This window comes from Pelodiscus sinensis, chromosome 5 (assembly GCF_049634645.1).
Source record: "Pelodiscus sinensis isolate JC-2024 chromosome 5, ASM4963464v1, whole genome shotgun sequence".
Taxonomy (NCBI): domain Eukaryota; kingdom Metazoa; phylum Chordata; order Testudines; family Trionychidae; genus Pelodiscus; species Pelodiscus sinensis.
In genome coordinates this window covers 89,712,591-89,725,479 of record NC_134715.1, presented here as the reverse complement: position 1 = coordinate 89,725,479, position 12,889 = coordinate 89,712,591, and the positions used below count along the sequence as shown (strand labels likewise).

Genomic DNA, 12,889 nt, shown 5'->3' with positions numbered 1-12,889 from the left:
ATTTACCTTGTAAATTACCTAGGAAATTAAATCAATGTACTGTATATTTGCATTACTTGGTATGGAGCTAATTAATCCTAAATGTTATGAGTTTTACATTTTAAATCCCAGTGATCAAAAAGTATCTACATTTTTTAACATAATTTGCTGCTTTCATGTTATTTAACATAAAGTAATTTGCATAGACAAGTTTTATTCACGGTACTTTCATATCCCAAACAATGGCGAATGCAGTACACAGTGCACTAACTGCTGTGGAATGCACATCAAATTTAAAGAACCTAAATTCAAGCAATGTACCACTTGGTCATTTATATTTAGGGAAGCATTTTGCTATCTGATAAACAGTTCAACATTTTTATTTTCCTTTTGAATGGGGGATATTTTTGTTATCTTATTCATGGCTTGTGTGTTGCTATATTATGACTGCATATTAACTGTCATTAACATTGCCTATATATTATATCATGAGTTTTCATGGGCACAGACCATTTCTTCAGATGACCAGAGTGTTGTATGTCCGGTTATCTGAAGAAGTGGGCTGTGCCCACAAAAGCTTGTACATATTTTGTTAGTCTTTAAAGTGCTACCAGACAATTTGTTGTTTTTTTAAAAAAAACCACCAGGAATCCTGTGGCATCTTATATTCTAAGGGTGCATCTAGACTGGCATGATTTTGCACAAAAGCAGCTGCTTTGGGCAAAATCTTGCCGCTTGTCTACACTGGCCGCAAGTATTTGCGCAAAAACACTGACTTTGTAATGTACAAAATCAGTGGTTCTTGTGCAAATACTCCGATGCTCCCGCTCAGGGCTAAGCCCTCTTGCGCAAATATTCTTACGCAAGGACACCAGTGTAGACACCCACATTAATTACTTGCACAAGAAAGCCTGATGGCTAACATGGCCAGTAGAGCTTTTTTATTTATTTATTTATTTATATTTTTTATAATGGAGATTGCCTATCTCCTAGAACTGGAAGGGACCTTGAAAGGTCATCGAGTCCAGTCCCTTGCCTTCACAGCAGGACCAAGTACCATCCCTGATGAATTTCTGCCCCAAATCCCTAAATGGCCTCCACAAGGATTGAACTCACAACCCTGGGTTTAGCAGGCCAATGCTCAAGAGAGCGCAAGAGAACACAAGAGAGCGTCTACACTAGCACGGATGCTTTTGCGCAAAGGCACATGCCAGTATAGACAAAATCATGCCAGTCTAGACGCAGCCTAACAGATTTATTGGAGCATAAGCTTTCGTGGGCAAAGACCCATTTGTCAGATGCATGTAGTGGAAATTCCAGGGGCAGGTATAAATATACAGGCATAAGAAAAGAGTACCAATCAAGAATAAGGCTACATATAATGAGGTATCAGGTGGTTCCTCAGTTTCCTTGAGAGTGTATGGCATAATCTCTCACCATAGTCTGTGCAGTATGTTGATTGCAATGGCTTTTTCACCTTCAGTCCATTTGGTATGATGTCCATGGGTTTGCATTTGGAGATGGAAGAGAGAAACTCTTCCATTGCTTACACTTCCCTAAGGCATAATTTCTGTTGATATGAGAGAGAGAGATTGGTGGTTGATTTATCAGGTTTTCACTAGACCCACTGAATCAACTTCCAGGGGAATTGATCTCTGTAGCCCAGATCTCCTAGTAAGTGTAGCCCTGCCTTTATTCATCTTCTCTTTCTGGGGAAGGATTGCAGTCCGGAGCCAGGGGTGGTTGATTTAGTGGATCTAGTGAAGACCCACTAAATCGACCCCCAATGGATCGATCCCAGCAGCATCTATCCACCCTATGGTGGAGGTTACACCCAGGAGTTGCTACCTGTACAACTGATCTTAAGTGGAAGCCTCTTCCGCACATGCGCAGAACTAGCTGGTCGTTGTCCTCCTGCCACTGGGTCTGCCCTTGTACTTCCGGGTCAGGCTCTTACTAGTAGCCGCCTGCCCGCGAGGGTCTGACGGGAGCCGGAAGTGCGACTGTGCCCTGAGCCACTCCCTCCTGTTGCACAACCCGCCTACTGGTAGCGGGGCCCAGCTACGGCGCGCGCCGCCGGAGGGTGGGGGGGAGAGCACCGCGCTAGCAGGCGTGCGCCGGCGGCCCGGGCTCGCGCTCCGTGTCCCCTGCCGCTGCCGAAGTCTCCCCCTGGATGGATCCCGAAGGGCGCCCGAGCCGGGCGGACCGGAGGCGGCTCGGCGGGGCTCGCGGCTGATCCCACGCGTGGCCGACCGCCGGAGCACGGGGCAGCATGTTGTCCCTTGCGCCCCGGGCGGCGGGGGGCTGGGCCAGGCTGCCCAGCGCCTGTGGCGCTGCCGCCGTGTTACGCCCTTCGCCGTGGGTGGAGAAAAGCCCGGCGGATCATGCTGCCTTCACCAGACCCTGTAGTTCCCAAAAGAAGGTGACGCGCGTTTGTGTTCGGAACGGATACAGCTTCGGCAGACTAGACCTGCTGGGGCGGAGGGGAAGCCCGTTAGCCCACGCGAGTGTCTTTTGCCCCTTTAACTTGCCTAAATACAAGGTACATTCGTAAGGGAGTTAATCCTCTCGGATAGGCTGAGTTAGGCCTTCTTGTTAAACAAGGGTCGGGTAGTGACCCCTGTTTCGCAGTGCGAGACTGGCGGGAGAGCTGCGGCTTGCTGACCTATTCTTGACAGACCCCCCACTCTCTTCATTATGAGAAGACCTTTTAAAAAATATACTCACACAAATAGCATGGCAGTACCATTGGCATTGCCAGTAGTATCTGTATTGAGTGTCCAGCAGATGTTTTCTTTTCTCTTACCCGACCCCCAGTATAAAAGGCCAAGTCAACACCAAAACTTAGGTTAACCTAGCTATATTGCTTACCAGGGCAATACAAATTTCAAGCTTCTGTGTAGATAAGTCAACCCCCACTGTAGACACTAGGGATGTAAGTGACTAGTTGACTGCCTGTCCTGGGGGGAGCTGGCAGATTTCCCCCAGCCCTGTCTCCATGCAGGGCAGGAGAGGTAGAGGCACAGCAGAAACAGCACAATCAGGGACTGAAGCAATCTCTGCTCCTGCCTGTTCTGTTGTGATTCTGATTTTGAAATGTACAAGAGCCCTGCTGGGGAGGTGCCCTTATCACCCAATTGAATACAGTAGTTGATGGAAATCCCATCGGCTATTTGATATAAATTTAACATCTCTAGTAGACACAGCCAATCATTGATCTAGCTACTACTTCTAAGAGAAGCGTATTCCCTAAATTGATAGAAAAACCTGTTATGGGGACCTATGAAGCATCTGTAGCAGCACACCTTCAGCATAGTTGTTGTGTAGATACTGAGGAGATACTTAAGTGAGGAGCTACCATTTGTGGTCCTTGGTTCAATTTGCAATGTCATCTTTAAAAAGTTTATTGTCCCTTTTATAAGCGAATGAGAAGGAACTCCCATACAACTCAAGCTTTTACTTTCATGAGGAAGAGAGTGGGGAGTATTAGTGATTGGGGTGGCACTGCTATGTATATCAATTTTCTATATTTTCATTCTTACCTTAAATTACATTTGTTGTGGCCAAAGGTGGTTTATACAAAATCTTACAACTGTTTCAGCTCTGTCGACTGATCTTTCAGTACTTCCATAAACCTACAATATACATTCTGACTAGCTGATTATTTTATTAATGAAGAAAACAGGCAACTGTATTGTGTTTGTACAAATTTAAATGTGAATTAGAGTATGTAATTGTCACACCAGGGGAAAAATACTAAAGTATCAGGTTTTGTATTTTTCATGAAAGTATAGTATGACCAGTATATTCATAGCAAGCTTAATGACTGATCTAGCACCTTTTAAACATTAAGGAGGCTTACAATAATATACCAAACACATCTAATTTGATTGGAATACAGAATAGTACAGGCAGTCCCCGGGTTACGTACAAGATAGGGACTGTAGGTTTGTTCTTAAGTTGAATTTGTATGTAAGTTGGAACTGGCGTCCAGATTCAGCCGCTGCTGAAACTGACCAGCGGCTGACTACAGGAAGCCCGAGGCAGAGTTGCTCTGCCTCGGGCTTCCTGTAGTCAGCTGCTGGTCAGTTTCAGCAGCGGCTGACTTGGGGACGCCTAGGGCAGAGCAGCTGGGGTGCTGCCGGGTTGGTCCAGTAGCGCCCCTCCTCGGCGCTACTGGACAAACCCAGCAGCACCCCAGCTGCCGGGTTGGTCCAGTAGTGCCGAGGAGTGGCACTGTGGGACCAACCGGGCAGCGCCCCAGCTGCTCTACCCCAGGCGTCGCGAGAAAAGCCTGGTCTGCTGGGGGGGCGGGGGGGGAGGCGCACTAGCTGCGCCGCTCCCCCCCCAGCAGACCAAGGAGACGCGGGCGGCGGCACCGCCGAGACGCGCCGCGGTCCCGCCTGCATCCTCCGCGGCTTTGCTCTGCGTCTCCCTGGTTTGCTGGGGGCTCCTCCCCCCAGCAGACCAGGGAGACGCGGATCAAAGCCGCGGAGTACGCGGGCAGCAGGACCGCGGCGCGTCTGGGTGGTCCCGCTGCCTGCGGCCTCCGAGGCTTTGCTCCGCGTCTCCCTGGTCTGCAGCTTTTCTCACCTGTACACGATATCTAACATGCCTATTTTTTGTAGCTGAAAGAAGACTAAAAGTTAGCTGCAGAACAAGGTTTGCTTTAGAAATGTATAATAGTAGGACATTCTACCAAAGACAATTTGATGTACTTTCATGGCCTGCTGACATTCAGATTCTGCAGAATTTTTTTATTCATGTAAAAATAAGGTTCTGGTGGTCATAGTTGTGAATGTATCTTCTAAATGTAAACAGATACATTCTTGTGTTCCTGCAAAAAGTTTGAAACCATAGCTCTAAGGTGTGAACGCCCTATAACTCTAGTTAAATGTATTGGGATGTTAAGACCAAAGACTATCACTTTAAAAGGAAGTATTATTTTATTTTGCATATGTTAAGAGATAGAATGGTCAAAAAGTTGGGTGGGGATAAATTGGTGCCTAAAAGCAGATGTAGATGGGGGAAAGAAGGAGACAAGTTAGTGACCCACAGGAGTATGAGGAAGGAAAGAAGGAAGAAATAGGAGGTTTCTTGAAGCTCAGCATATTTTCTTGCTCATGTGTCAATAAAATATAGAATACTTAATATGTAGAGGCATAGCCTTTTCTGAATCTTTGCATGCTACTTGTTGATATTGATAATTCTACTTCGTACTTTTAGAATGCAGGCTTCAATTTATACCCTGGGATTCAGTTGGACATCTGTTCACTAATATATACACAGTACCATAAGCAAGAACCATGTGCACAGTTGTGTTTATTTTGTTTTAGGAAATTTGGCCCTTTTCCAGCTGTCACTTCTTCCAACTTTCTCCCTCCAGTGCCTGAACTAGCAAGTTGGCCTGTTTTGAAAAGCAATTTGTGGGTTTTTCTTTGTCCTCTAACCCTCCTTCATCTTTGTGGTTTCTAATAGAATTTATTTGTAGTGATTATTGGGGGAACTGATCCCAAAAGTCTAATTTATATAATGGAATTAATTGCTTAGCTTAAATTTCTGTAGCTGGAAATTAAACTTGACAGAATGAAGAGTGAACTATAGCCTGATCTCAGCAACCTGATGTCTGAAACACTTACCCTAGTTATACTTTTCCCTAGCTTGTCCTCAGAATTATTTTAGAATGCTAAAACATTTGCAAAGCTGCTTCAAAATATACTAGTGATTGTTCTATCAGGACAAAAATTTGAATAGATTTAATAGTAGCTGTTCATGTATAAACATTTTGTAAGATTAGTACAAGTAACTGAAACACACATCTATGGTAATGCAAGCCTTGATGGGGAAAGAAAGAGAAAGGAGATGGGGGAGAAGTAAGGATTAAACTATTTTTCTCAAGTTCCAAAAAACATAAAGGAATGGAAAGTCGGCGGTTTCATGTATGCAGATGGCATTCTGGTTTGTGAAATTACACCCTAATCTCTTTGTGAATAGGAATCTGCACATTTTATGTTTTTCAGGGAAAACTGGATATGTCTCTATTTCCTGTTGAAAATATTAGAAATTTCAGTATCATAGCTCATGTAGACCATGGCAAAAGCACTCTAGCAGACAGGCTGTTGGAAATTACAGGTAAGCAATATGATTTTAGACATTATGGTGTTTATGGTTGCCTTTACTTCTCCTGTGGGCAGGCATTGTGGTAGAACTATAGGAGGAAGTCTGTACAACATCTTACATCAGAGTTAAGCCTCCAATATCCTTGCTGTTCTATTGATGGGCTTTTCATGCACATACACAGCAGTTTTACAGCAGTATAGATTTTGGCAAATGGCAGACAAATCTCAACTACAGAAAACAGAGGTGAGAGGAAGGTGGAAAATGAATGAGGGAGGCATGTGTTGGGGTGTAGGATGAATATATTATATTTAGAAATGTAGCATTCTTTGTGCAACTCATGGCAAACAATTACTAGGTCAGTACGTAGAACAGGGGTTGGCAACCTATGGCTTGTGAGCCAAATATGGCTCACTAGGGAGTTTAGATGGGGCTTCAAAAGAGCCATAACTTAGTCCTCTGTAGCAGGGAGCCAGTGCTGGTGCTACAGCCTTATGGACTCCCCGCAAGATTAGAATGTCAACGCCAGCTTCCTTTGAGGCAGGGAGAGAGAGCCCCGAGCCACCCCACCAAATCCAGTGTGCAGGGAATGTGCCCTGCCCTTTTCCTTTCCGCGGCATGTGGGAAACCAGGAACCAAAAATGTCTCCGTGCACATTGCCATTTTCTTTCCTGCGGGACACACTTCCTGCAGGCTTCTCCTATGAATCCTTCTTGGTGAATGGGAGCAGCATCAGGCCGTGTTACATGCAGCACAAAGCAAGTAAGTGGTCTTCCCAACCCTCATTATCAGACACCCTGGCCCTAGCCCCACTCCTGCCTCCTTGCCAGACATCCTGTCCCCAGCCTGCTCCTGCCCCCCTCCTCCTGGCCAGACTTCACCCCTCACCCCCTCCTACATCTTACGCCAAGATCCTGCACCCCCATTCCTAGTCCATTCACTGGCAGCCCTGTCCTGTACACGTAACCCCTCATTTTTGACCCCACCCCAGCATCTGCAGACCCATCAAAACTACTAACCCTGAAACCGCAGAAGACTAAATCTGGCTGAGGCCTTGAAACACAGTTTTCCTTGCTCTTGCAGCACCAGTGGAGTGTGCTGTTTCAATTGGGAGCCATATCAGTGAGGGTTGGGGGTTTTGTAGGGTTTGGGTTTTTTTTGCTTTGCTTCTCACTTCTGTGGTCCCCAATCCTGCCATAAATAAAGACGATGTTGAAACCTTTTGTGTTGAACATAATATTTTACTTTATTAAAAATGAAGCCTTTTAACAAGCCTCCAATTGAGGCTCAGTGTCACCCTGCACTCCTGCACCCTCCACGCACCAACCCTGAGCCCATCACTTACCTGAACATCCTGCCCTGAGCCCCTCATAGCCCCACATTCCCAGCCTCTTGCCATAACACTCCTGCATCCCCACGCACCCCAACCTTGTGCCCTGAGTCCATCATACACCCCCCTGCCCCTTGCAATAAAATTGACAGAAGACAGCCTGAATGTGTATGTGAAGCTGGATTTTACCAGTTCTGATGTAAACTTCAAGGAAATGTCTGAAAAGATGTCATAGAAGCCCCATTAAATAAAGTCTGTGAGTACATTGATATTAATTGTATATTTTCAGTCATGCAAATTGGCATTCTTATATGGCTCTTTGTTGACCTCTTGTTCTGAATTTTGAGGTAGTTTGGCTCTTTGGTTTGAAAAGGTTGCCGGCCCCTGACCTAGAATATTTATTGTACTTAAGCAAGTGGAGTTTGAAGGGTACTGATTGTTGGAATTTGAGAAACGCATACAATTTTAGGCAGTCAGAAGGGGACTGTTGAAACCTGGAAAATTAAGACAATGGTTTTGGGGATAAAACTTAGCATAGATGTTTCAAGGTTATCCATCCCATTTCAATGATGAGAGGTAGTTTACACTAGACCTGACTGACTGGTGCAAAAAAAATCTTCTGTATGTTTTTGTGAAAATGGAATTGTCAGGGGAATGTGTGTGTGTGTGTCACCTAGTCCATAACTTAGTGGTTCAGATACTAGGTTGGGATGTGGGAGATCCAAGTTCATCTCTCTGCTCTGATTTACAGCAGACTATTTCTCTCTTAAGTGCCCCAGGCTTAAAAACCATCCTGGCAGTTAGAGAGATGTAGTTTGAGAGTCAAGATGTGGGAATCTATGCTGGGAATGCACACCCACCTGTTGACCTGGCTCTGTGTACATTAACAATTAAATGCAGATTCTGTGGCGTCTCTGCTGTTATGCAGATCTGTTAACCTTTTCACGCCCCAGTAGAAAGGGTGCATGTAGTTGAGATGTTGCTTCATTTTTGAGGATGGATTGCTATTAGACATAGAGGAACTATTCTACTATTGAGTGATTCATGGGGGAAGGATTCCTTCAGCCCCACGCCAAAGGAACTCCCAGGTTATGGTCTGGGAATATGATATATGTCTTACTCTTAAACCTCCCTCAAAGTGTCTGTCGATTGAAAGATAATATGCTTGAATTTCTTTAATCTGGAAACTTTGGGAAATAGGCTCTGCCGGATTATGGAATTTTCTAGACCATGGGTGTTCACCATAATGAAGGGTAAACAAAGTCTATTACTAAAGCTTTTGTATGTACAAACCATTATAGAGTACTGTATATGTATAATATGTTATAAGCTAATTATTCAATGCACTGTATTTAAACTGTTCCTGGGAATGGAGGCGCGAGGTCTGGGAAGGAGGTAGTTTGCAGAAGTGTGCAGAGTGAGGAGGAGGAGGACTGGAGCAGGATGCAGATAGGGGTACAGAATCTGGGAGGGAGGGTGCATGAAGGAGATATGGTTACAGGATCTGGGTGTGAGGCAGATGGGAGTTGGGCATTGGAACCCCATTCCTGGGGGCACATGTGGTTCTGTACCCCCTGCCACTCTCTGGGAGCAGCAGGGGAAACATCTCCAGAGACATGTGCTTCATGGTGCAGTCCTTACCCCCAGCCAAGCATATGGGGAAGCAGCAATGCACAAAGCTGCTTCCTCTGCCAGGCATAGCCCACAGTCTGGATCCAGTCTATGGCCTGCCTGGATTCAGCTTCCCAGGCTCAGGACTCTCTCGCCCCTGCAACAAGGAGCCAGCACTGGTGCTCTTGCCATGAGGGGGTCCGAACCACAGGGCTATGTCTAGACTGGCATGATTTTCCGGAAATGTTTTTAAAGGAAAAGTTTTCCGTTGAAAGCATTTTCGGAAAAGAGCGTCTAGATTGGCACGGACGCTTTTCCGCAAAAGCACCTTTGCCGTGCCAACCATTTTCGCGATCGGGGCTTTTTTGCGGAAAACAAATCTGAGCTGTCTACACTGGCCCTTTTGCGCAAAAGTTTTGTGCAAAAGGACTTTTGCCCAAATGGGAGCAGCATAGTATGTCCGCAAGAACACTGACAATCTTACATGAGATCATCAGTGCTTTTGTGGAAATTCAAGCGGACAGTGTAGACAGCTGGCACGTATTTCCGGAAAAGCGGCTGATTTTCTGGAAAAACTGGCCAGTCTAGACACAGCCCAGGTGTTCCCTGATCACAGATACCCAGATTAAAGAGGTTCAAGTATACTATATTATTTCACATATAAAAAGTTCTTTTTGCAAGCACAAGATTTTGAAACATAATATTATTTTAATTGAAAGTTAAGATTCTGCATAAACAGATGCAGAAGCTCTCTCATGAAGAAAAGTGTCCTATGTGCCTTTGGAAAGTGGATTTGTCAAGCTTGCTCTTGTAGAAAGTCACCATTTTAGATCAATATTTAAATTTTGGGGGAAGGAATTCTTTCCTCTAGGATCACTAAATAGTTTGCAATGGCCTGTATTAGAAACTAAATGGAAACTACCATGCTCCTTTCAGACAATGTAAAATTGTTTTTGAGTAAAATATTATCTTTGTGTAAAATACAATTGTGTAAAATTCAATTATTAAAACATTTTTTAGGAACAATTGCTAAAACTGACCAAAATAAACAAGTGCTGGATAAACTGCAAGTGGAACGGGAAAGAGGGATCACAGTTAAGGCACAGACTGCATCTCTCTTTTACAATTATGAAGGAATAAACTATCTCTTAAATCTCATTGACACACCAGTAAGTTAAGTATAAATATTCGAAAATCACATGAACCTAAATGTCCTTACCTCACTTTAAAATGCTCTTACACTTTTTTTAAAAAGTTAGTTTTGTCCATTATTCTATGGTATTAAATTTTGTAAATTAATCCTGAATATTTTTCCCTCACACAAGCTTGAGCTCCTGTATTAATATCATACAGAAGAAATCAACCAGACACTCTAGTTAAAGTTGTACGTGGAGTTCTAAATATCAATTTTTCTTCACAGGGCCATGTAGATTTTAGCTATGAAGTATCACGGTCACTGTCTGCCTGTCAAGGTGTCATTCTGGTAGTGGATGCAAATGAGGTAGAGTTCCAAATTCTCATGTTCTACTTATGAAACCTCCTTCATAATTTGTTTACACTTTCATTCTTTTATTATCCTTTTACCCTTTGGAAAAGTGCTATTGCCATCTCACACAAAGAATACAAAAATGACTTGTGACATATCCATTAGATATGTGTTTGTGGATATACAGGCAGTCCCCGTGTTACGCGGATCCGACTTATGTCGGATCCGCAGTTACGAACGGGGCTTTTCTCGCCCCGGAGGACGGGAGCGGCGGGATGCCCAGATGCGCCGCAGTCCGCTGCCCCCTTCTCCGGGGTGAGAAAAGCTGCTCCCCGTCTCCCTGGTCTGCAGGGAGATGGGGAGCAAAGCCTTGGAGCACGCCCGCAGCGGGACAGCCCAGGCACGCTTGAGCTGTCCCCCTGCGGGCGTACTCTGCGGCTTTGCTCTCCGTCTCCCGACCAGCAGACCAGGGAGATGGGGAGCAAGCCTCGGAGCACGCCCGCAGTGGGACAGCCGCGGCGTGCCTGGACTGTCCCGCTGCAGGGTGCTCTGCGGCTTTTCTCCCCGTCTCCCAGGTCAGCAGACCAGGGAGACGAATCAAAGCCGTGGTGGACTTGGGCGGTCCCGCCACCCCCGTCTCCCTGGTCTGCTGTAGGGGTTGCAGCTAGTGCCCCCCCCCGCCCCCCAGCAGACCAGGCTTTTCTTGCCTACCCCTGGGGTAGAGCAGCTGGGGGCTGCCGGGTTGGTCCCGCAGCACCGCTTCGGACCAACCTGGCAGCACCCCAGCTGCTCTGCCCCAGGCGTCCTGATTCAGCCGCTGCTGGTCAGTTTCAGCAGCGGATGAATCAGGACGCCTGGGGCAGAGCAGCTGGGGTGCTGCTGGGTTGCTCCAGTAGCGCCGAGGAGCCGCGCTACTGGAGCAACCCAGCAGCACCTCAGCTGCTCTACCCCAGGCGTCCCCAAGTCAGCCGCTGCTGAAACTGACCAGCGGCTGACTACAGGAAGCCCGAGGCAGATTTGCTCTGCCCCAGGCTTCCTGGAATCAGCCGCTGATCAGTTTCAGCAGCAGCTGACTTGGGGACGCCTGGGTTTCTTAAGTTGAGTCTGTATGTAAGTCAGAACTGGCGTCCAGATTCAGCTGCGGTTGAAACTGATCAGTTTCAGCAGCGGCTGACACCAGTTCCGACTTACATACAGATTCAACTTAAGAACAAACCTACAGTCCCTATCTTGTACGTAACCCGGGGACTGTACTTGTCCTATGAAACAAACATGTAATAAGCTTAGTCAGTAAGGGTATGTCTACACTACAAAGTTAGTTCGAACTAACTTTCATAGGCGCTACACTAGCGCTCCGTTAGTTCGAATTTAATTTAATTTAATTCGAACTAACAGAGCGCTTAGTTCGAACTAGGTAATCCTCATTCCACGAGGATTAAGCCTAGTTCGAATTTACTAGTTCGAATTAAGGGCTGTGTAGCCCCTTAATTCGAACTAGTAGGAGGCTAGCCCTCCCCAGGTTTCCCTGGTGGCCACTCTGGCCAACACCAGGGAAACTCGTCTGCCCCCCTCCCGGCCCCGGACCCCTTAAAGGGGCACGGGCTGGCTACGGTGCCCATGCCAGGTGCAAGCCTGCCAGCACCCAGCCAGCAGACCCTGCACCTGGCACGGATCGAGCCACCCACCCGATGCCCCCCAGCCCTCCCCCTCTTCCCGGGACCAGGCTGGCGGCTCCCGGGACCTTGCCCGGGACCGCAAGAGGCGGGCACCCGCCTGGGCTAGTGCGGACATCGTGGACCCTGTCCACGATCTCTGCACTAGGCACAGGAAAGTGGCCGTCTAGGGCAGGAGAGCTGCCAGCCTGGCCACCCAGGAGCAGGTGTGCATGAAAATCAAGGGGGTCCAGTGAGACCCCCCGACCCTGAGCCCTGAGCTTACAATGGCCGTCCTGGGTCAGACCAAAGGTCCATCTAGCCCAGTAGCCTGTCTGCCGACAGCGGCCAACCCTAGGTACCCTGGAGGGGATGGACCGAAGACAGTGACCAAGCCATTTGTCTCGTGCCATCCCTCTCCAGCCTTCCACAAACTTTGGGTAGGGACACCACTCCTACCCCCTGGCTAATACCACTCCATGGACCCAACCTCCATCACTTTATCTCACTTCTCTTTAAACTCTGTTCTAGTTGTAGCCTTCACAGCCTCCTGCAGCAAGGAGTTCCACAGGTTGACTCTTTGCTTTGTGAAGAACAACTTTCTGTTACTGCTTTGAAGCCTGCTACCCATTCCTTTCCTTTGGTGTCCTCTAGTCCTTCTTTATGGGAACTAATGAAGAACTTTTCTGTATGCACCTGCTTTTAGAGACCTCT

General features: G+C 46.7%; 2 protein-coding genes across 6 annotated transcripts in view; one reads left to right on the top strand and one right to left on the bottom strand.

The window, feature by feature from the left end:
- The window catches only part of YIPF7 (Yip1 domain family member 7), an 87,009-nt gene extending 84,800 nt beyond the window's left edge, over positions 1-2,209 (bottom strand). The window contains exon 1 of the mRNA XM_075930500.1: positions 2,079-2,209. The gene's annotated coding sequence lies outside the window, so the exon portion shown is untranslated. The remainder of the gene's footprint in view (positions 1-2,078) is intronic.
- A 42-nt stretch (positions 2,210-2,251) lies between these two features.
- The window catches only part of GUF1 (GTP binding elongation factor GUF1), a 53,904-nt gene continuing 43,266 nt past the window's right edge, over positions 2,252-12,889 (top strand). For 2 of the 5 annotated variants that reach the window (XM_075930489.1, XM_075930488.1), the window contains exons 1-4: positions 2,252-2,521; positions 6,000-6,111; positions 10,058-10,206; positions 10,458-10,538. In XM_075930489.1, the coding sequence (XP_075786604.1) occupies positions 2,252-2,521; positions 6,000-6,111; positions 10,058-10,206; positions 10,458-10,538 (612 nt within the window). Of the gene's footprint in view, positions 2,522-5,999; positions 6,112-10,057; positions 10,207-10,457; positions 10,539-12,889 lie in introns of those variants that run through there. The other 3 variants (XM_025187372.2, XM_075930490.1, XM_075930491.1) reach the window with 3 other exon arrangements.